At 42.0% G+C, this 23059-nt stretch overlaps 1 protein-coding gene across 1 annotated transcript in view; it reads left to right on the top strand.

Moving 5' to 3' along the window:
- Window positions 1–11383, top strand: part of odad2 (outer dynein arm docking complex subunit 2) — a 45466-nt gene extending 34083 nt beyond the window's left edge. Inside the window, exons 19-21 of the mRNA XM_034108849.1 lie at window positions 2066–2254; window positions 2461–2682; window positions 11180–11383. Coding sequence (XP_033964740.1) covers window positions 2066–2254; window positions 2461–2682; window positions 11180–11296 — 528 coding nt within the window. The 3' untranslated portion in view covers window positions 11297–11383. The remainder of the gene's footprint in view (window positions 1–2065; window positions 2255–2460; window positions 2683–11179) is intronic.
- The last annotated feature ends 11676 nt before the right edge of the window (window positions 11384–23059 follow it).

The raw sequence follows: 23059 nt of genomic DNA, 5'->3' as shown, positions 1-23059 counted from the left end.
TACAAACGTAATGTTGTTCTAATAGATTATCGCAGTGATTAAGGTAAACAGCATGTCAGTGGGACAATCTGGGTTAATTTAAACAGTTGGGCCCAGGCAGGTGTCTATGGGGGTCTGGGTTTTTACTCTGGCCTAGAAGTATAGCAAAAATGATGCATGGCAACCATATGGCGGGTCTGCGGGTCCACCATTGAGCGCTAACAAAGTTTGACAATGTTTGTCTGGATGTCAGTTTGCCAATTTTGAGTGGAAATTCATGAACATGCTTTTTGGGTGATTTTTCTGGGACGGGGGCAATGACAAAGGCTAAATAGTGCTCTCGCCCCGTGAGTTGAGGAACCTGATACAGCTGCTTCGGTGCAGCCGCTATTTAGATAAAAACCCCATGTGGTTTGTGTTAGCAGTTCCATAGTGGATTTATGAGAGAGCCGTGGTATAAATGCATCTGCTGGATGCTCCATACTGCCTCCACAGATCCTCCACCAGCTCTTCCTGGTGCCCACAGGTCCACAACCTAAACCCACACACCATAAGTATACTGTCAAGAGTAGTGAATCATTCAATTATCTTTATTCTCCAATCAAGGAAGTAGAACCATCCCAATCGTATGTAATGGGGTGTATAATTAATTTGCCAGGACGCAGAGGTGCATTTGGGTGCTTGATTTATTTTTCCTTGACATTATAGCCATGTATGTTATAGAAGCCTGATTGCTTCAGAGAAAAGGTCAGGGCATGCGTCTGCCATTCTGAGCTTGGCTTAGCATGAGATCACGCACAGCAGATAATGTGTTTTCTATTTCATTTCATCCTTGGGTAAGAGGAGGAGGAGAGAGTGAGAGGATAGTGAGAAAGGCCTATCCGTGTGCAGCCTCATAATGTTGCGGTTTTCAGATCTGGGGGCCCTTCCAGGCCATGAAAGAGATTCTGGCTAGTCTATCGCAGCTGGTGGCTTGAGAGAGCTTCCTCTGTCGCAGGGACTCCCGGCCAGCCGTCATCAGTATTCCTGAGGAAAGACTTCCTGTGAGTCTGGGGTCAGCTCCTGGCCCCGGCACCCCTCTCTCTACCCTGCACTGCACACATGGCTCACCCTCTGGCACGCCATCACAGGGCCCTGTGATGACCCTGGCCCAGCTCTCGGCTGTGAGCTCTCTGTCTGTGCACCCAGGTCTCCAAAAGTACCTCTACACTGAAACTGTAAATCATGCACTGCTTCTTGTCCGTGCTGAATTTGAAGAAATCCCTTAATTTATAGAATGAAGAACATTGCATGTAACAAATGCTCGGCCATACATCATGCTGATTGATGTTGACATGGACTAAAAATACGCCTGCTTTATGATTTGCATCCATAATTGTATGCTTCTGGGAACATTTCAGTTCTATTTTCAAAGCTGAACATCACAGACTCGGCCACGGTCATGTATTCTCCCATGGTTGGCGATTTGGTGATTTCTGATTTTAAACAGCGGCCTGATGTGCCAAGCCATACTGCAGCCAGTGCCTCCTCCAGCTCTTCCGCTGTGGTTCCCTCAGCACGCCCCACCAGCCTGTTGGTTTGGTAGGCATTGCCTCAAAAGTGGCTGAGAGTGCTGTGGTACCATCTGGTGCCATGAACTCAAACCATGAGGCCTTGTGTGTGTCTGTCTGAGGCGAGCGTTTCAAATGTCACCTCTAAGCTCTAAATGCTATGTGTCATGTCCGTTATGACAAGTAGAGGTTAACAAAGATGTGACACGTGTTGCTTTTTCGCCCAAATCCACAACACAGTTGTGCTGTAAGAGCGGTTGTTGTTGTTGTTGTTGTTGTTGTTGTTGTTGTTGTTGTTGTTGTTTTTACATATATAAAGATAGGTATACTTGCTAGTTAGCACTAATGGCACTTTGAGTGTTCCCTTATGTAAATACTTTGCTTGTACTTATTCAGTGTTCTTTGTTTTGTATGCCTTTTTTCAAATACCCCTGGCATGCCTCTCCTCTTCCCCCATTCATTACACTACCTCCCTCCTCGTCATCCCTGTTGCTCATTTTGACAGAGCCTAGGCTAATAACAGACTCTGACTATAGGATGCAGGGGAAATGGTGCGCTCCCTCGTCGGTGGATTGGAACTGATTGTTAATTTGCTGAAGTCAACAAACAACGAGGTGCTGGCAAGCATCTGCGCCGCCATCGCCAAAATAGCCAAAGACAAGGAGAACCTGGCCGTCCTTACGGATCACGGGGTCGTCCCGCTGCTCGCCAAGCAGACTAACACGGTAAGTGCACCCCACTGCTGGAGACAAACAACAAGGTTTTACTATTCAACAACACTGCACTTACTGTCAATAAACAAATACCCCGCTAATGAGAAAAACATAGTTGGATTCTGCCAGGAGCCTCTTGCAGAGCTGTAGCTTGTTATTCTGTACATTGTAAAGACTGGTCTCCGGGGGCCAATAGCATCCTGTTCTCCTGTTCGCAGAATGATGACAGGCTCCGTCGCCACCTTGCTGAGGCCATTGGTCACTGCTGCATGTGGGGCAGCAACAAGGCGTCTTTCGGTGATGCTGGCGCCGTGGCCCCCCTGGTGCGTTACCTCAAGTCAAAAGACAAGGAAGTCCACCAGAGCACGGCTATGGCCCTTTACCAGCTGTCCAAGGACCCCAACAATTGTATCACCATGCACGAGAAAGGGGTGGTCAAGGTCAGTGGCAGATGCATTCACGACTCATTACTTCTGCTTTTTTGGTAGCTTATTTTCAGAGTACTTATTTCTACTTTGTTTGGTGATTTCAAGACTATATCTGGCATAATTACATTGAGGAAAATGTGCTTTGGCGTACCGTCACCCTTGTTTTAGTGATGTGTGAAAAACACTGAGTAATAAACTTTGAAAGGCTGCGACTATTTTCAGAGCCTTTGACCGACGGAGCAGAAACAAAGTGGGGTTTTATTCGGCGGCGGAAACATGACTCCACTTTCTAGCCGTCATGGGAATTCAGAAAAGCAAACAGCTCAGTGTGTGCGCAGTGCCATTTCTCCGGTAGACCCTAGATGCCATTACAACACAAGTCAAAGGGCTGTAGCTGGGGGTAACTGTTGCTAAGGGCTGTTCCTGGACATCAGGGTAGAATGCAGCAGCGATATGGTTCACGCCAAAGAGTGGGGTCGGAGCTGTTCAAGGCTACAAGGGAACAATGTTTTTTTTTCCGACTCTAAAAGCTACATCCGCCAGCTTTCTTCTTCACTCCAGTTGTGCAACAAGTATTGTTTTGTCTAACGTACAAGCCTGTCAGGCTGTTTCCATGCTCCGCTCCAGAGACTGTTTATGTTTGCCTCTGACAGTGATGTGGAGATTTTATGTTAAGATTTCTCTGTAACTGATGTCTTGTCGCAGATGATCATTTTCCCATATTTCAGCATTTTGGGAAAACATTGCTATCTTATTCTATAATTCAATCATGTTTCACATAAAAAAACTTTCACATGAGAAATGTTTTTGTGGCCACCGTGCTCCCCCCATAACAACTGCGATATATAATATGAAGTGGTTATGCCATTGCAGCCAGAATTATTTTTCCCATGTTCATTAAATGGTGTGCTTTAGCTTCATCTGCTGTTATTGTGAATGTGGTTCAACACCAGCTATAATTGGTAGCTGGACTGAACATTGGGTGTTCCAAAACAGTTACAAAAGTCGTTAAGCTGAATGCTTTTTGTAGTTCGAGCCACGACACAAACTGGACATGCCTTCCTTTTTTGCACCCAGTGTGTGTCTATTTTCGAAATTCTAGTGTTTGTATGGGCGTGAGGCGTGAGTGTGTGCAAATGCGAGTATTACCACCCTTTTTAATCGTTCTCCGAGTTTGCCCTTATTAATGGACCAGTTAGGAGTTGCAACACCACTTCATAATGTATTTTTGGACTTTTAAAGAGCTTAATTACAAAAGCCACGTAGCTGCAGCAGCAGCAGCATTGCATTTGTTCTTAATCTCAGACATTGAAACACAGGCAGCCTCATTGTTCAGTCTGATACCGGCCTGACCCCGGAGGAAACATTACAGTGTGAGAGCATGTCAATCTTCTCCATACTGTAATGCTCTGCTTCATGATATACAGGCGACTCGTAGACAGAATGTGTTAAAACAATATCTCCAGTGGTTCTGAATAGGTTTATCGAGGATTGATAAAGCGCCCCGTGTCTAATTTACAGCCCTGTGTGACTGCCTCTTTTATTATTGCAACCATATTTCAAAGAACTTTTTCGTTGCCACTGAGAAGCTTTCAAAACATGTTCACCCACGTGTAGTATACGGTTTCCAAACGGGCGAAGGTCTCGCTTACTCCAACGTTGGTTTAGAAAGTTACTTTCCTGTCTAGCACACTTAATGGTGGATAGCCTGCTCCCTTAAGATCCACAGAGGAAATCATGCATTGAAAAGAAAGTATTTCACTGGAAAACACATCAGTGGTCGTCTCCTTCCAGAGCTTTCCAATTTGGTCCAAAATCAATTCTTTCTGAGTTTGAACCTCACTTTCATTTGTTTTGGACACCACCTACTTACAGCTTCTTTGTTTCCTAAACTTTTCTGTCAACATCCTCTCAGATCGGATTGTGTTAGAGAAAAGGGATTCAGGTGCTCGTTCTCACAGGAAATACATAACAGGGAAAAGAGAATCTTTCAGCTGAGAGATGAATTACCCTCCCGTTTGATTTGACATCCACTCTTGGTATCTCACAGTTTTATTCATGTACAAAATCAACATGCCGTCCCCCTGCGCTTTACAGCACTTCCACAAGGACTTTAGCTGAAACCATAAATCCTTGTAGACAGCTTCAGCCAGCTATTTGTATTAAAGAGGCTCTTTCACGAGAAAAAGATGTTCTGAAGTAAATTGATGAAAATTACAAAACGCGGATGGATGGTAATTATTGGTAATTTTCAACTGAAGGTATTCCAGTACGCGGCGTTTGCCAAGTCGTGGCATGTATTTGAGGCTTTTGCTAATGTAAGTGAGAAAAACGTTTTGCACTTTTGTTGCCATGAGCACACTTCTGCCCCAGCGCAGTGAGTGTTTGTTTTATTTATTTTTACTCTCCCACACGGTATGACTTCAGGAGTGAAAGTGCACAGTGAGGCTGTGGGGGGGCCGAAAATGACATCAAATGTAAGGGAAGGAATAAAAAAGCAAGCGGAGCATCACAGGTTTACTTCTACGGTGTCCTACCCTCCGCTTTGCGTGTAACATGACTTCAGGTCGTGGTGAGCAGATGATACACAGCGGCTCTGTTATGACTACCATGTTTTTGAGAGGTAACTTTTTAGAGCCTTTGACTAAATCATCTCTCCCTCACGCCTGGACCAGAAATGTCGAGCCACGTTCTTTGTGTTTCACAGGCACAAGATTTATATTATTAATAATGTAAAACAAAATGAAAATCTGCGAATGGATTGTAGGTTTGAGAAACACTATGAGTCAACCCACTGGAACACTGTCTCCGACCCAAACCATGTCAAATACAGTGCATATCAACTGTTACCATCAAATCAGTTAAACACCCAGATGTATGTTAAAGGATCTTGAACATATCTTCTTTAATAATTGTAACTTTAAATGTCCGCCCCATGTTTCTTTCTTTTTTTTAAAGTGTATTTCACTGAGTGAGTGGGGATTTGAATATTTAACATTAAGCATTTCCACATTTTTCAAGGTTTCATTCACCCCCTCAAAATAAAAAAGAAATACGTTGAAAAAATGCAAAGAATAATAAATGAATTAATGAAAGAAACATCGAAAGAGATAAAACAACAAGCAGTTGATGAATAAAATGGTGTCATCGCATACTATTGCATCCCCACTCACTTACAAAACACACACCCCCCCTCCCATTTTGAAAGAGGCAGTTTGTTGGAGAGAAATCTTTATTACAATTGCAAGGATTTTTAATATCCTTCAAAGTCTTTTTAACTACCCGCATGTTTCTGTCTCAAACGGAGCTGCTGTGATGCAAGGGACATCTCACACTTGATCTGATAATAAAATGTATCATTTTTGAATGAATAATAACATTTTAATTCTCATCTGCCATGTGATACGACAGATTAGTCCAGACTGAAAGTTTCCCCTTAAAGTCATTGATTTGAGAGCAGCCCACCGTCCTCTTCGTCTTCCTCTTTAGAGACACAGAAAAAGCAACTTCACAGTCTCGGGCTCGCTGGAGGCTGCAGGGAATGTTGTTTACTTTGACTTCCCTCACCAACTTCCCCTGAGCGCAGCTAAACACTGCTGTCTGTTTGTGCTGCTCGCCCCTCAGTGGAGTCGAGAACATGGGAATGCTGGGATACAGTGTGGGGGGGGCATAATGGCTGTCAGACCTGGCACATGGGAATTTACAAAACCTGCAGGCAGCCGTGGTGCAACAGAGCGCACTTAACACCGCGACACCTCCTTGTGCGATAAGGTGTGCGTGTACACATGCAACAAGTCCTCCCAGACTTCGCCCCCCTCCCTTTAGCCAGAGGGGGGAGCGTGTTCCGTGGCTCCCTTCTTGGAGGTCAGGACTCACTGGAGCTCTCTGAAGTGCAAAAACCTCAAAAATTCACGACTTAGTTTTTCAAACACGCGCAAGTGTTCATGTCAGGCAATATCCAACAAGTGGCGTATTATATTCCCCGGGATCCCAGCTGGGGGGGAAAGAGCGAGCTGGGCAAAGGGCCGCAAAGAGAGACACGCTTATCCTAGCCTAGCTGCGCGCTTCGGGAGACCTTATTTGGCGACGTCTGAATAACATGCTATGAGGTTGGCAAAATCGCTGCCTCTGGCACTTCTCAGGCATCCTCTCTGCACAAAAGAGGCTTGTTTCGTGGGCTGCATGTTTTCTGCAGTCAGAGGATGTAAGTTTGCTTTTGGAGTTGTTTTGGATGCTATTTAAAAGTCATATCAAACCCCAAAAGCAAATGTTTTCAGAAGAGCGTACATCTTGTAATGCTGCATTCCTTTTCCCACAAAATAATGTGATGATAATCAGGAGGAAGCATATTCTTTTTCTCAGGTTCACAGCCCTTTCATGCTCACGCACACACGCTGGCTCACCTCAGCTTTCATCTGTTTTCCTTACACTGTTTATCTTTGTGCTGAAAATCCTGGGAATGTCTTCACTCGGCTTCTTCTTTGGCGGTTTGCTAACCACACAAATGTGCCGAGGGGCGTTTAAGGTTTGTGTGTAATACGGAGAAGGGTCAGGGTCAGCCTCGGCTCTGCTCTGACATGCATACATGAACACTAGGATAACTGAGAGGAAATAGATTCTCACGTTTGTAGCACTGATCAGCCGGATACCGATGAGGTAGGAGCCAGTGCTGGACAGGATGGGAGAGTTTTGACTAAGGGAGAGAAAGGGAGAGAAATTGAGAAAATGGAGATTAGCCAGAAGCTTTTAGGATCATTTTATCAGTGGCTGGATGAGGGTTTTAGAGGGGCTTAGTTCTTGGATGAGTTCCTCTGACGGTGACAGTCTACATATTGTGCTCGGGGTTACTCAGGATCAACAGGGATGTGGCATTGCTGCGCTGAAACCAGGGAGACAATCCTGACAGTGTTTGAACACCACTTGTAAGCCTGTTGCTTTGTGAAAGAAATCTTCTTCTAAATCCTTTTTTCTTTCCACAAGGCATTGATATATGGCGCTTAAAAGTGCCTCCGACATCTCAGCAGTAACTGTATTTATCAAAGCTTCATTATGTTGAGGAGCATAAGTCCTTAAGTGCTTAGTTGAGGGATGTAATGTTGCCGTTGGTTCATTATGGATGTAAACAAGAGCATACAAAATAATTGCAAGTGTGGCTTAGGAAACCTCAGTGGCGCACCGTTGTGATTTACCCAGAAGCACACACTGAACGAATTTAGATTCACCCATTTAGTATTTACGCTTACATTTACTTTTATTTTGACTCAACCTCACAGCCGCCCACACACATAACATAGTGATTTTGCTGCAGATAAAACACGAATAAAGCTCCAAAACACATGGTGGTATTCCAGATATCCAGTGTGTTTCTTTTTGCTTGTTTCTGCATAACCCTTTAAAAATCTTTAAATGTTCAGTTTTATGGACCCAATAAATGAACCTCCAAAGATAGAGGTTTCTTTAGAGCGCAAACCTTGTTTTGCAATAAGATCTAACGAGATCCATTACACAAGCCACTAATAGGCGGATATAATCTGACCTTTAGAGCGGTGGAAAAGGCTGTCAAGTGGTGTGGTTCATGCTCAGGTTTTTAATGTCGAGCCTGCCCTGCACGACTTTCATCTGAAGAAACTTACAGAAGCATGTGCGCTCGCAGCTGTAACCCCTTTGCTGAGGCATGGTTTGGAAGGGTAAAGTTGGACACACACACACACACTGAATACACACACACACACTGTCGCTGCACAGCCATATCTTTGAAGGATATGCTAGTGGTAGTGTGCAGGGACGTCCGCTAACAAAACATGTGCAGAAAGCTGCTTTATTTACGATTCGAGGTGAATTAGGACACTGTTGGAAAATGATGATTCTTTTGGATTGTTGGTGCATCCATTTCCAATAATATCAGCCTTTTAAATAAGCGCTATCAGTGTTTATCACTACTATTCTAATGCTTCAGATGGGCCACACTGCATGTACTGTTGCCGATGAAACTTAAAGAGCCTGTGACACCATCCCAACAACTGTTGTGCAATGAAATATTGGGGTACTAGTAATCTCGAACCGTCAGTTTAAAAAAGAAAAAGCGATACCGTTTCGTTAAATATCAATAAATTCGAACATCGCGGGGAAATTCCTTCACTCATTTTGAAGTTTTGGGGGAAGCCGGAAGTGACGTCAATGCGGGAACGCTTCGAGAGCCAAACACGGACAAAGTGTGTTGTCATGCGTAGAAATGGTGAATTACTGAGATTAGGCACGTTAATAACGTTTTAATGAAGTTGACTACAGTATATTCATATTTGTCAGTGCTTTCATGTCAATTCGGCGACATAAACATAAATGATCGTGGTGAAGATGATGATTACATTAGGATTAAAAATCGGGAGTGAGAGCTGCTGAATTTCCTCCCGTCGGATGTGATATAAAAACAAATCGATTATTTTTGTAGTTGTAAACTCAAGTGGATGAAACTACATTTATTAGTGCTTTCATGTCAATTCGGCGAACATATGAACACATTAAATGATGAGTGAGGATGATGATTAAAAATCGTTTGTTTGAGCCGGTCTGCATTTACTGATGAGAAAACAAACCGATGCTTTTTGTAGTTGTAGTACACCAACAACGTGGATTAAACGTGTGGTTTTTTACCACAATGTTGGGGAAATTAATGGATAAAATGCACGGATTATTATTATTATTCCCACTCCGATCGGGACACTAGGTCCACCGTTTCCCCGCAGCGAGGCTCCCCCCGTTGACAGTTTACGTGGGCTGGTGCAGTGGGACTGGGTGCAGTGGCGGACTGGCCATCGGGACGAATCCCGATGGGCCGGTACCGAAGTGGGCCGGTCGGATAAGTCACTAGCACATCCCCCATAGGCGGCGCGTGAGGCTCAGGTTTGAGAAGGCTAAATAACTTCTTTTACCTGACGCTGCCCGCCTCCGGCGTCTATAGAAAAGAGATCCACTCAGTGTGCGGAGTTTAAATCTCTCAAGTCATATTACAGGATAAAGGAAATACAGTGTAAACTGCCGTATGCAGAGAAGACGCCGACGTGTCGCACTTATCATTCATATTACATCATCAATCAGATCATCGATCATATAATATCATAATATATCATATATTTCCTTATCTGAGTCAGCTTCTCCAGCCTCATCTGGCCGTGCAACACTCAGTGTCACAGACTGTATGCAGAAGTATTATTTAACACATTATGTTGACGAAACACTCGAGACAAATGTAATTAAAGTCAGATCCACTCGTGTCTTAGACGTGAACACGCTCTCAGCTGGAGAGAGAAACCCTGGCTTGATTTACCGAGTTGATAACCAGCGTCGTAGGACCGCTTAGCGAGATCTCGTTTGTTAGTTTGTTGTTGTTAGTTTGTTACTCAAACATATCCAGGGTCTGTTGAACTGGCTTCGTAGTACAGGGCACAGGTGGCTAGCAGCGCTAATGTCAAAGACACAGACATTATACATTATATTTGTATTTTACATCCCCCACTCCCCCCGTTGACAGCTTACTAGCGGTACCGAAGTGGGCCGGTCGAGAGTCCCGGGATGATTTGTAGTCCCATTCCACCACTGGCTACATGACCATATGATCGCCCATATTCACGCACCTCATTCCTAAACTTCTAACAGATACAACATAAACCGATCCTTCAGCCTCATATGAGCTCTCAGACACGTTCAACATTAACCTGTCATCGCTGTCTGAGCTTGCTGCTGTGTGCGCCGTCGTGCGTTTACATCTGACTGTATATATATAAAGGTTTACATGTAGATGCTGGGATCCTGGACGGTGCAGCTGGAGCGCTGTGCCCGCAATGACGTCACCCATCATTTGGCGGGACTTGAAGAATCCGCGAGAAGATCCAGAAAATTGTCAACATTGAAGGCAGATTAATGGTTATCAAAGTACAAATATCCAAAATCAGTTCAGTAACGGTTTTCAAGGGGACAATATGTACTCAAATTGATGGGTTTGGATGATGGGGAAAACCGTGTCACAGGCTCTTTAAAATTAAAAAGAACCGCACCACAGTTGTAAAACTGAATGAAATGTTATGTTTTGAACACAAAAAAGAACATAACAACTTATCTATGTTTAGGCAACACAAATACTAGATTCACGAAAGGATTTGGGTTAAAATAACTTGTAAAATGAAGTTAAACACTTTGTTGGCGTCCTACGTAACACCAAGAGAAGCCTCATGGGCGTGAATCCTGCGTTTGGTTTTCCGTCTTTTGACTAACCCCAAACTCCACCCTGTGTTGAGTATCTTGCTATGTATACCATGTTACCCGACTTGTGCCTTTTATCGTGTCATAAAAACAGTTTGTTGTCTTGTTTTGTTCCATCTTTCCTTGTGATAAAAGCAGCTAGTAGGTGTACAATGCCCCTTTAACCCATAATATCTATCTATACCCACTGACATCCAACCGGGTGCTCTGTTCCTGCTGCCACCTGTAAACTCTGTCCTCTGTACCCCTGCAGCCACTCATCCACCTCATGGGCTCTGATGAAGAAATGCTCCAGGAGGCTGCTGCTGGCTGCGTGCGCAACATCCGACTCCTGGCCCAGGCTAATAGGAACGCTGTGTTATTTAATTGACAGTCGATGATCACAGCATCCCTGGAAATCTAACGGGGACTGCTCAAAAAACTCTCTGAATATGTTGTATGGGACAAAGGTTTCAAATAAAATGTTCCGTCTTGACTGATGTGTGTGTATTTATTTGCGCGCCTACTTCCGTTCTAGCGGGCACATTTTTATCCAGAGCTCCGTGTTTACATCAACTACCTCATCACGAGTTCATACAAACATTTTAGGAAGAAATGTTTCTTCCTAAAACAAATACATTTCTATCAATTTCATTTGATAGAAATTGCGTATAAACCTTGCTCTCTGACTGTGATAATAAAAACAAACGCTTCTTGTTAATGTTTGATCTCACGCCAAATACCCCGTACGTTGTTCAGCGTGAAACTCTCACATTTTCTGCAGTCACATTCCGTAAGTAATCCACACAAGACCTCAATATCTAAACAAGATCCACATCTGCATCTAATGCAGTCTGTAGACTTCTGTCCTTGCAATGAGACATTAAAACACAGTTACTCACCAGCTCGGAATACTGCACAGATGTTCTGTACAAAAACCACATGAACAAAATAAGAACACTTTAATTAAATGATAAATAGTAAAAACACAACTATAACAATTAGGAATATGAAACTCTGTCCTGTCTCAACAAAATATATTATGTAGACTAGAGGAATGAATCAGGATTTTCCACATTACTTGCAATTTATTTAATCTAATTTGACATTTTATTTGGGTATTTATTTTAAACTAGCTTATTATTTTGTCAGTAAAAACTAAAATGTTGGATATATTTTGCCAGTTGTGATCATCTCGCTAGCAAAGCACTTGCATGCATCGACAATAAAACTATGTAATGAAGGATTTACTTTGGAAAATGCAGAAAATTGCGGTGCTTTTTCCAAAAAGTAATTATTTGTGTTGCTAAATATCTTTTTTAAAGGCTATTCTACACTGCACATATTTAGACAATGCCACAGTAATGATGTGTGTGTGCGTACGTCATTGCAGCTGATCCGGTTTCGTCTGATTCTTTTGTCTTCTATTCTTGTTTATTATAAACAGGCCATGTCAGGCTTGACGGCGTTCCGCACAGCAGGTTTCAGTAAAATACTTTTGGCCTCCGCCGCCCTCTCGCGTGTCTGTCAGCCTCTTTGTCTCTCTGATCCCATTGTCCTGGTCCCGGTTAGCTCAGATGCTCAGCACCCAACCACAGAGGCTGCCACAAACTCCCATGGGACGTTCATCATTAATATCAGCCACGTGCTAAGATAGAAAATTAGCAAAACATTGAAAATATGTGGTTGAAAATCTTCATCACTCTTTGAAGTTTAAACACAACCAGCTGTAAGCAGGGGTCAGTGGAAGAGCGCGTATGGCGGAGAACTCTGAAGAAGCAACAACTTCCCTGAGAACAAAACGTAACTAGGAGCTGAAGGAAGCCACTGTCTATGAATCATTCAGAGCAAATAAACTCACAATGATTAATAGCTCTTTAATTCCATGCAGCTAGCTTTATAACCTCTGCGACATACCCAGTGTCAATGTGATACTGTTTAAAGGGAAAGGATTTAGTCAATTCAAACAAACAAAGAGGGAGACATTGTTTTCTTCTTTGAGCGCTGCATAAAGTTTCCTTTTCTCATGCAGAAGTTTCTTTTCTTCATGCTTGTATATTTAGCTATCTAATTTCTCATGAAATTAAGCCTGTTTCTAGTTTCTTGAAGAGTTTAAAGGAATATATCAACATTTTTTGGAACAGATTATCTGCTTTGCTTCCAAAAGTTGGATTAATTTAATAATATAAAATACAATATTTATCTCATATTTGTACATCAATTATTGGTCTTTTTTAAATATATTTTTGTATATGGACAAAACAAAAATAATGGGCTTCAGAGAATGGTGTGCATTACATAGCCAGGCTAGCTGTTTCACCCTGCCTCTACTGTATGCTAAGCTAGGCTAACACATCCCAGCTCTAGCTTCATACACTACAGATATGACACAAATATGATCTTGAGTTTCTCATCTCTCTTGGACGAAGAGCGTATAAATACATTTGACAAAATGTTAAACTCATCCTCTCACTAATCCTGCATGTTGAATAATTTGGACGTTCAATTATACTGTGTTGTAGTCATATACTGTAGGGTAACTGTTGGCTTTCTGTAGTAACCTGATGTCAAAGCAAACAACAAACCTTTTGCAGAATAACTGCAAATTGGCATCCCATCATGCCTTAGAACTCGGTATGGTTGGTTTGCCAAATGTACAACACTTGTTCTAAAGAAACGGTTCTTTAATATCCTTTCTGAACCTGATATTAAACCCAGCAGAGCACGGGGGACACGCCGAGAGGAAGTTGGTTTCAGGAGCCTGGCCCTCAGGCCCATCGGTCATAAAGCCACAGTTGAGTGTATTAGCCGATCCACAAACCCTCTGAGAACAGAAACTGCCACTTGTTTTGACTGGCACGTCCGACACAGGGACATTATTCACGAGAAATGAGAGGTTATGCCTCCACGCCTCGGCAGAGGCAGCAATTACGTCCGGCCCTGGTCTTTCTGGTCACCGTTTAAGATCTGATACTTCTCATCGCTTCACTGAAGGGATAGAAATAGTGCAGGGATATCCCTGATGTTGTTGCTCTTGTTTTGAGGTGGGCCTTGGCATCTGCCACACCCCTGTACCTCAACAGCTCTCCCTGTTGACCTGTTCTTCACCCTGTCCTGACTCCTGAAGGGGTTTCCCATAGGTCAGAGTGATGGATGGACTTTCATTATGCATCACACAAGACTTATGTGTGGAAATCCGTTCTGCAGTGGTGAAAACAGTCGAAAACAATTGTCCACATTTTGGGTGAACAGAGTAATAAATATATATATATCGCTTATTTTTACAGTCAGGCAGTACTATAGCTACTATAGCTCAATTGTTTAAAAATGGAACGGCTCTTTTGAAGTTTTTTAAAGATTCTACATCTCCTCCAGCAACACATTTTCATAAAAATAAACTAATGAACAGTCAAATTCCTTTCCAAATATTAGAAGTGGCTTTCTCTACCCTTCAGTGTTTACGGACCGTTTTTTAATATAAAATCACAAACTGTTGCACAGCAGTGGCAGCAGCAGCGGGATTTGCTTGCGATGTTGCCATTAATAACATGCGCATACAAAGCGGCCTCTCAGAGCTCCATCCAAACAGAGAGCAGCGCTCTCTGGTAGCTGAGGACGAGGGGGTGAACACAGCTCCTGTTCTCAATCTGTAAATTAGCTTTTATATCATTACAGTATGCTCACGCCACTGGGTCTGCATCTTCATCACAAGGTCTCTTCTCCATAATCGTGACATTCCCTTCCGTAAAGTAGAAATAACAACCTGGAATGACAACAAATAAACAGCGAAAATGTGTGGGCAAATACCACAGTGTCTGGGTGCAAGAGTAATGTCTCCAAAAAAGGTCTCACATATATTAATAATACAGTGTTTGGTAAGTCAGATGTGGCTTTGGACATAACAAGGATGAGGATTGTATTACTTTTTTAAACATTACATTATGTTATCCCAGATTTTCATCACAATCCTAACTATTATACAACAAATAATTTCTTTTGATCACAAATCCCATCTGTGGTTTATTAGTGTGCTTTTTTTGTGTAATCATACACACACAAATTAATGTATTGAGCACAGAATTGATTTGTCTAATGTTTTATCTACTTATTAGTATATATATATATATATATATATATTGGCAACAAATAATTCCAATCGCAATCCATTTGTATGTTCTGTCAGAGTACTGTACTCAAAGCACGCATGCTTTTTAACAGTACAAGATAGTATTCATGCTACACATTTGTATTTTGGAATATATTTTTTAGAACTCATTGTTCAATTTGCATCCAAGTCAACGCTTGCTGGCTGCTTCTCGAGTTCGGAGGAATAGTTTCGACCCTTGAGTTTCTCATTTGATAGAAATTGCGTGTAAACCTGGGAACAAAAAGCTTGGAGAGCTTCAGTATTGTGACTGACAAGCTAGCATGTTAGCGGTTAGCTCTACATAAACACCAAGACAGGGGGCTTACTTATGCTGTGCAACTTTATGGGTTAGAGTCAATACCTTAAGAAATGCAGGAGACTGTGTGCAGGACTTCTGTCAGATTAGTCCTCTCAGCTCATCCTGAACTGCTACGCTATCCAACATCTAAGCATTTCTAATGAAACACTCTTTACTCCCCGGACTTCATGTCTCTCTGTTGCAGTCAGTGTAAAGTTGGAAGGAGTGGGGGCCGCGGTTTAGGATATGCCTGTCAACCACATTAACAGATCATAGCTTTCTTTTTTCTGTACCTGACCTTGAAATTGAGGAAATTGTGAAATCGTAGACACCATTGCTGATTTGAGGAAACTTGGAAGGTCTGACTCAAGCTTTTATAAAATCACGCTGATTGGCTTCAAACGGTTACTACATCTTTTTTTAAGAAACAACATGTATTGTATTGTATGCTGTCTTTTTCACTCTGCAACTTTATTTGTACTCTGACATGTGATGACGTTCCGAGTACTTTTCAGCTTTGTGTTCACAGCCTTTTTTGCATGACCTGCAGCCTTTCTGGACCTTTTACTTCTCGCCGTTACATCAAACTTGAAAGGAGAAGATACTGATAGCCAACAGGCAGTCACATTCATCTGCAGACAAAGGATAATGTCTTATAAAGATAAAAAAGCTCCTCGCACAGCAGACAGTGATGAGTTGGCACACGCTCCTAGCTGCACAGCTGTGCACCATAAGCCGGGCCAGGTTTCCCTAGCTGGATCCTGAACCAACCTGAGAGCTCTGAATGGCACCCAACCAAAAATGATATTATCCCAGAGTTTTCATCACAATCTTTTCATCAAGCGATCACAACTGGACCTGAGAGGAAGACATGCAACTGAGGGGAATAGCACCAAATCAACAAATCATCAGCGAGGCATTATAGAACATCCTATTTAAAATCTGTAACTGATTGCGCACTTCAAGACATGAGCACACAGTGCAATACTGCTGGGCGCTGCCGGGTTAAGTTTCTTCACAGAATTAAGAGTTAGGTTTGTAAAAGTGGTGAATTAGGCAAATGTTCAAAATGCATTTTTCTGCTTCGGTTTGGTGTTGTTTCCTTTTCATGTGGCATTCTCTTCCATCAGACTCGTCAGCTCTAAATGTATTTTTAAGTCCTGCTCTCACTCTGACATTAATAAATGTCCTTTCCCTCCGCGCGATGCATAAATAACACCCTGTTCCAGTCTAGCTCACTTGCTGTCTGTCAGATTGCCCGAGCATTCCCAAATACTTCAGAGCTTTGCAACTGTCTGCTCACAAAGACAAATACCTGGACACAACCAAAGATAGCACGACCGCAATTATAGAGCCGATGAAAGTCGAATAACAGAAACATTTCACTGAAGTTTTCTCACTGGCATTATAAACAAGTAAGTCAAATATGACTCTTTGTTATTCCAACAGAGTGAGTAGTTCTGGCAAGGCTTGGGAGCACACACATGTAAGCTTTGTCAGATTTAATTCTACTTGGATCACTGGTGCAACAAAATCAGAGAGTCCGGTCCACGATGAAAGCTTGTTTTCTGACAGATGTATCCATCGCCTTCATGCACACTGCATACTGAATTGGAATCTCCTCCCTATGAAGTAGTACTTGCCTCCATAGTAGCCATTTGTGTTTTCTTGGATAGCCATTTTTAGAGAAACAACGGACGGGACGGTTAAAAGAGCATTGGGTGTTCCAAGTTGTAATTATTTCGCACTGTAATTTCAGGGAGCAATTTGAGTGACTTCTAATGACACTTGGTTTTATCACTTGATTACTTTTAGTAGACATGGACAGACAGACGGCACAGATTGCTTATTAGTGTCCAAAATGTTTAAAACCCCCCTGAAAACAGTAATTGGGTCATTTTAGACAACCTGCTAATTTTCTCTTCGGTCACATTTTCCACCAAAGTTGGCAAACTGTGGAACAAATATGTCTGTGGCTTTGCAAGTAGTCCGTGTGCTAAAGCATGTAATTCCAACTTGGTTTACATGGCAACATTAAGTCCAAGCCTGGAGTGAAAACATCGTCATAAATGAGGGGAAGATTGTGGGTGCAGAGACTGGGGTTTTAAAAAATAATTTGGATTGTAATGGCGTAAGGTGTTGACATTGAGCTAAGGCTGATTTCAAGTAATAGCCACCTTTCATAGCCAGATCCTTTAATACACGTTGAATGATGGAGTACCCCAAGGCAATAACAGGGTGTTCTCTGCTGGATCCATGATGTATAATGAATGTCTGCTTTTCAATTTAGCATTCAGTGATTTCCAGTTGTGGCAGTTACGATGTAGCTCTTCTAATGCCGGTTTACAATACTGTGTTTTTTTTAAAAACAGGAACATTTGATTTGCTCAGTACGCGGTGTGTCTTCTGAAGGGATCAGAGTTAAATTGGAATTTAAGGGAGAAAACAAAAAGTTACGAGTGCAAGGAAATAAAACTTTCACTCCGACCACACTCTGGCAGGCCAGACCAAGCCCACATACAAACAAACTCCAGTAGATGTGATATAAAACAATACAAGACTCAATGGCATATGTACATAAAACATGTACAGAGGTTGGATGTAAGAACGGAGCTTTACTGTAGAACCAGTCCCCAAAAATACACTTGCGTACAGCATTTAAATTAAGACATTTTGGTTTAAGGAGGTAGGGTAATGTTAAACTCAGGTTTCCGTTCCTGTTTTGTATGTAAACAAAGCTCCATATGTTGGCATACCGAGTGTAAGATATCTGATATTAATCAGTATATGGATATATTGGAAAATGGCTTTGTATTTATTGTATTGGGAGACAGCAAATGACAAAAGATAGAAAAATGGGCCACATTATCCTGACCTAAGTGATGGCCCAATCAAAACCAGCATTTAAAATGTCAAGTTCTTTATTGTTTTCATGTGTTTAACAATAACAGAGAAAGAGAAGCAGTTGTTGGCAATGCAATTTTAGACTTTAGGTACTGCCAACAATGCTTAATAAACAAGGAACAAACAAAGTAAATGTTAATGTCAATAGATATTAATAAAAGTTATACAAAGTGTGGAACGTTTCAGACATACATACAATTAGTGCAAACATAGTGTATGTATTTGCATAATGAGAAGTTATTAAATAAATATATATAGAGGTGTAAAGTAAACAAGGGCAATGTGAAGGTTTATCGGCACAGTAACAACAGTGGTGAGCTCAGAGTTCAGAAGACCATGTGGGTCAGAGCTATCCCTGAATTTGGTTGTGAAGGACCGGTTGCTGCGGTAACATCTGCCCAGACGGCAGCAGGCAGACTAGTTTGTGGCCGGGGTAATTGGGGTCTTTGATAATCCCTTTGGCTTTCATCCAACATCGCTGCATGTAATGGTCCTCCATTGATGGTAGGTCCATCCTGGTGATGTGCTGGGATGTGTTCACCCCCCCCCCCCCCCCCTGTACAGCCTTATGGCACAAACCAGACCTTGATGCAGCCAGTCACTCTTAGTGGTACACCTGCAGAAGTTATCCCCGAGTCCATGTTGTAACGGGTTGTAACCATAGAGTTGTAACCTACTTACCCTGCTGGTGATAAAGAAGATCTGCAGTCTTGCATTCTTCATGATGCAGTTGGTGGGCGATTTCAGGTCAGAACCTCACTGATGTAGACCTTGGGGATCCTCCAGAGTGCTTACCTGGATTTTCCTGTACACATCCAAAACACCTGCGTTGTAAGCATTGGATTGGCCATGCTTCAAGCTTGCCACCGACTGTCCTGTACACCCATTGTTTCTACCTCCGCATAGTTATCCCCAGTACAAGATAAATTGGCGTTGACAGTCCTGACCTTTGAGGGAAAAGATAGCCAGAGAGACCGCAAAAAGTTATAGTTTTAATGCAATGAGATAGGAATCGATAGGACAACTGTGTCCCTTGAATAGACTTTTCCCTGTTTGCAACCAAGCTTTTAAACTTGCTGACTGACTGGCTTTCTGTTGTAAATTCAATTCCAAGACAGGACTTGACAAAGCTCCTTCAGGGCCACGAACAACATTTTGTAACTGTTTTCACAGGCTGAATTGTACTCCTTACGATAAATGTTAAAAACATTGTGCAACATAACATGGAATATTTATGGATTTAACTTTAGAGGGGTGACGTGTCCCAGAGTTCCATGCACCATGTAACAGGTAATAGAAACAGTCAGGTTTCACATGAAAGTCTATTTTTAACCATTACAGGAATGCTTTTCTGAGCTCCTGTATCATATGAGCACAAATTGCCAATATCTGCACAATGTTTCAGCTGTCTGAAACTTCAGACTACAAATATTGGTCTATTGGATTTGGTGCCAGTCTTTCAAAAACATTATTGGTCAAATCCAAGTGGCTAGTAAAGTGACAAAGATTAGATGACAAAGAAAGCAGATGCCAGTGTAATTCAGGAACTCTAGCTTGAGATGAAACAGAGCTGTGTATAAGAGACGCCTGCAGAGTTCCTGCCACCAACCCCTCCCAAGCAGGACATCATGATTAATGTTGTGCTCCTACCTGTTGAATCGTTTTGTACGCCCACACTGGACAAAAGACAGGAGTCTGAAACAGAGATATAGTGAGCCAAAGCAGAGGCTACATAGATGGTGAATTAAGATAAAAGAGATGCTTGTGACAAGCCCATATTTCCCCATCCCAAGAGACGGTCGTTCTTATCAACAGGTTTAGAAAACAGCGACAGGGTCACAGGAGGTAACAGAAGTTCCCTTCTGGCGACAAGGAAAACATACATATAGTGTCGAACCTGAGAAAATCAACTTTCCCCAGACTTAATTAAAGTGATTACATGACTGGGTCATTCATTGCATGTTTGCACAAGCTGTTAGTAAAAGTAAACTTTCCCCATTAAATGAAAATAAGCACAAATAAACAATAATTACATGGATCCCTAACCCTTCATATGGCTCTTGCTGCTTAGTCACGTCCTTCGAATCACTACTTTGGATAAACCCCAAGGGAACACACAGCTGAGGGCCTCAGAAGCCATGAGTCATGGGCCCATAATGTGACAGCTTTTATAATGGAAGTCAATGAGAGGGTGCATCAGGAGTAATCGGCAGTGGCATGGCTATATACAGTAAGAATCTATCTTTTTTGCCAAAAGTTACTAAAAGCAGCTGGGATTGGTTTTTGTTGGAATCTGGTGGAATAATTATCGTTGCAGCAAAAGCACTGATATTGCCTAAGGAAGCTTTGAGAAACTCTTCTAAAAAAAGGTTACTCATAAGGTCTTCTAAAAACTAATGGGAGAACTCGACTATTTAAATCCTTCCAATTGGAGCTATTTGTGTGCCAAATGTATCTTTTTTAACTGCTGGATATTTCTTTGATCCTGCACCCATCGTTTTGGGCACTGGGATCATTTAGGACCAAGGTGTGATCTTCAGTAGATGTTATACAGTCTTTACAAGCATCCAAAACAGGTTTACTGCACTGTAAAGTATGCCTGCAGCAGACAGTTGGTAATAGGTTTAACTCCATGCACAGTGTAGGGGCTGTAAAAAATGTCGCTTTCACCAAGTGGCTCGGTTACAAAATCTGAAGACTTTCCTCTGTATGCAGAGTCCCAAATTCCAAACTATGGTCATTTGTTCCAATGATGTTTAACTTTATGGCATTTTTTGACAATTCAGCCCCAAGGCTCAATAAGACAGTTGGGAAAGCATTCAAATCAAAGACACACAGTGGCTCCAAAAGTTAATGTACTGCATGTCAATAGGTTTCTTGACATTTGATAAATTGCACATTTACTTATTTGGATATTTGCCTTTTTATGGTAAATTATCCAGGTCTCTACATGGTTGCTTGGTAACACAACTTTAGAATGGTCATTTTTACACAAATGGAAGTTTTGTTTTTGACTATTAACAGACTCCCAATACAAATATAACGTGTTAATAAGTAAGCTGCAGAAGTGCTGGTTGGTGGATTTTGTTATGCTAAACTAAGCTAGCTCGATGCTAGCATTTCTTACATTCATATAATTCCGAGGTTAATTGTTATATTAACCATTGATAAAGCAATTAGTTATTAAGTGTTTCCAAAACAGGAGACAAAATATATGATGATGGAAATGTACTTATTTTTCCCGATGACTGCATTAGCATTGGGAGAAGAAGATGTTTTCCCATGTCAGTTGGATACATTTGCTTCAAGAAAAGTGACACTTTCAGACTCCACCAGGGATGCAGTGATTTTAGACAGCTACTTTTTGCAGCGTGATGCCTCCCTCTCTCTCCTTCCCTCTCTCTCCCTGCGCTGGCCCCGGCCCCAGAATCGGCGTAAAGCATCCACAGTATGTTCGCAGGCTCGGGCTGTGTACTAGGAAACATGAGCAGGGTGAGATATTCAGAGTCCGGGGTGGTATGGAGCAGGTCGCTGGATAAAGCCGAGCAGGAGACGGCGGTCCGTGTGGTTTGAGCTCAGGATCTCAGGACGGGAACATGTGAGCAGGGAATGGGCGACTGGAAACAGGATTATTGTTCTACACAGCAGAGAGACGCAGGAGGGCCCGGGACAGGTAACTCACCCAGATACACTTACACACACTGTTTTAGGAATATATATCAAGATTTGGAACCATGATGGAGGGATAAGCGCACCTAAACTTGACCAACTTTGAATGGAAGTGCTGTTTTATTATGACATATAGTTTGAAATAAAGCACAATTTAAACATTTATTAAAATGTCACTGCTAGTATTATGTTTTTGTATCACTCTATATTGGCTGCTATTGATGGCACCGCATCTATCCCGGTGACACATTCAATATTCAACTTGCACAGAGGAATTCCAAATTGAAAGTGAAGAGGAAAACACAATTTTACATTTCTGCAGCCTGCAGACTTGTTTGTTTTGCATTTAAAAGTGAGAGCACCGACCACAAATAAATCATGCAGGATTTGTAGTGACATGCAACCGCAGAGCAGAGGAGACATGGCAGCAATATTCAACATGCTTGGAGTTCAAAAACACATTTTTTAAAAACCCAAAGCAAGATTTGACAAGCCTAACCACCCAGTCTGAAGGCTACTGTAGTTTCACTGAAGTCAATTATATGTTCTCACAAGATGTTTGTTGAAAATATGCAAAATAAAATTGTGTTACTTCAGGTTTCAATCTGAGTTGGAGATAGAAAAGGCGTTTTAATAGGCATTTTTCGCACTCATTAGCCAAATGTATGGAGCAGCTGTCTGCACTGATAACACTTATATTCCCTTTTTGAATTGCTCTTTTTCAAATCTATTTGTAACATTTAGTGCACACCCAACTACGTGTGCAATTATTTCGATTGTGTATGCGTTACAATAAGCTTTGTATGCATGGCACTTGCAGTCACAAATGTTTACAAAGAGCAACCTTATAATGACGCATCACAACAGCGCCGTTACGCACGGCTCGCCTCAGTTTAAGACGGTCTGCAGGCTGCTTCATTCAGTGTGTTTGTATGAGCAGACACATAGTGGAGGTCAACTTTATCACACACCAGAGAAGGCTCAGAATGTATCAGAGAAATGTGTGTTTTCCAGGAGAAATATACTTCTTTTTTGTTTTTCAGCAAGCAAAAGTTCTATTTTAGTTTACGATTGCATCACGGCTGTTAGGTTTACACTTCATTTGTAAAATATCCACTCTTGTTCCACAGGAGAGA

Source organism: Pseudochaenichthys georgianus, chromosome 20 (genome assembly GCF_902827115.2).
Source record: "Pseudochaenichthys georgianus chromosome 20, fPseGeo1.2, whole genome shotgun sequence".
Taxonomy (NCBI): domain Eukaryota; kingdom Metazoa; phylum Chordata; class Actinopteri; order Perciformes; family Channichthyidae; genus Pseudochaenichthys; species Pseudochaenichthys georgianus.
Note: the sequence above shows the minus strand (reverse complement) of the source record. Positions and strands in the feature narration are given on the sequence as shown.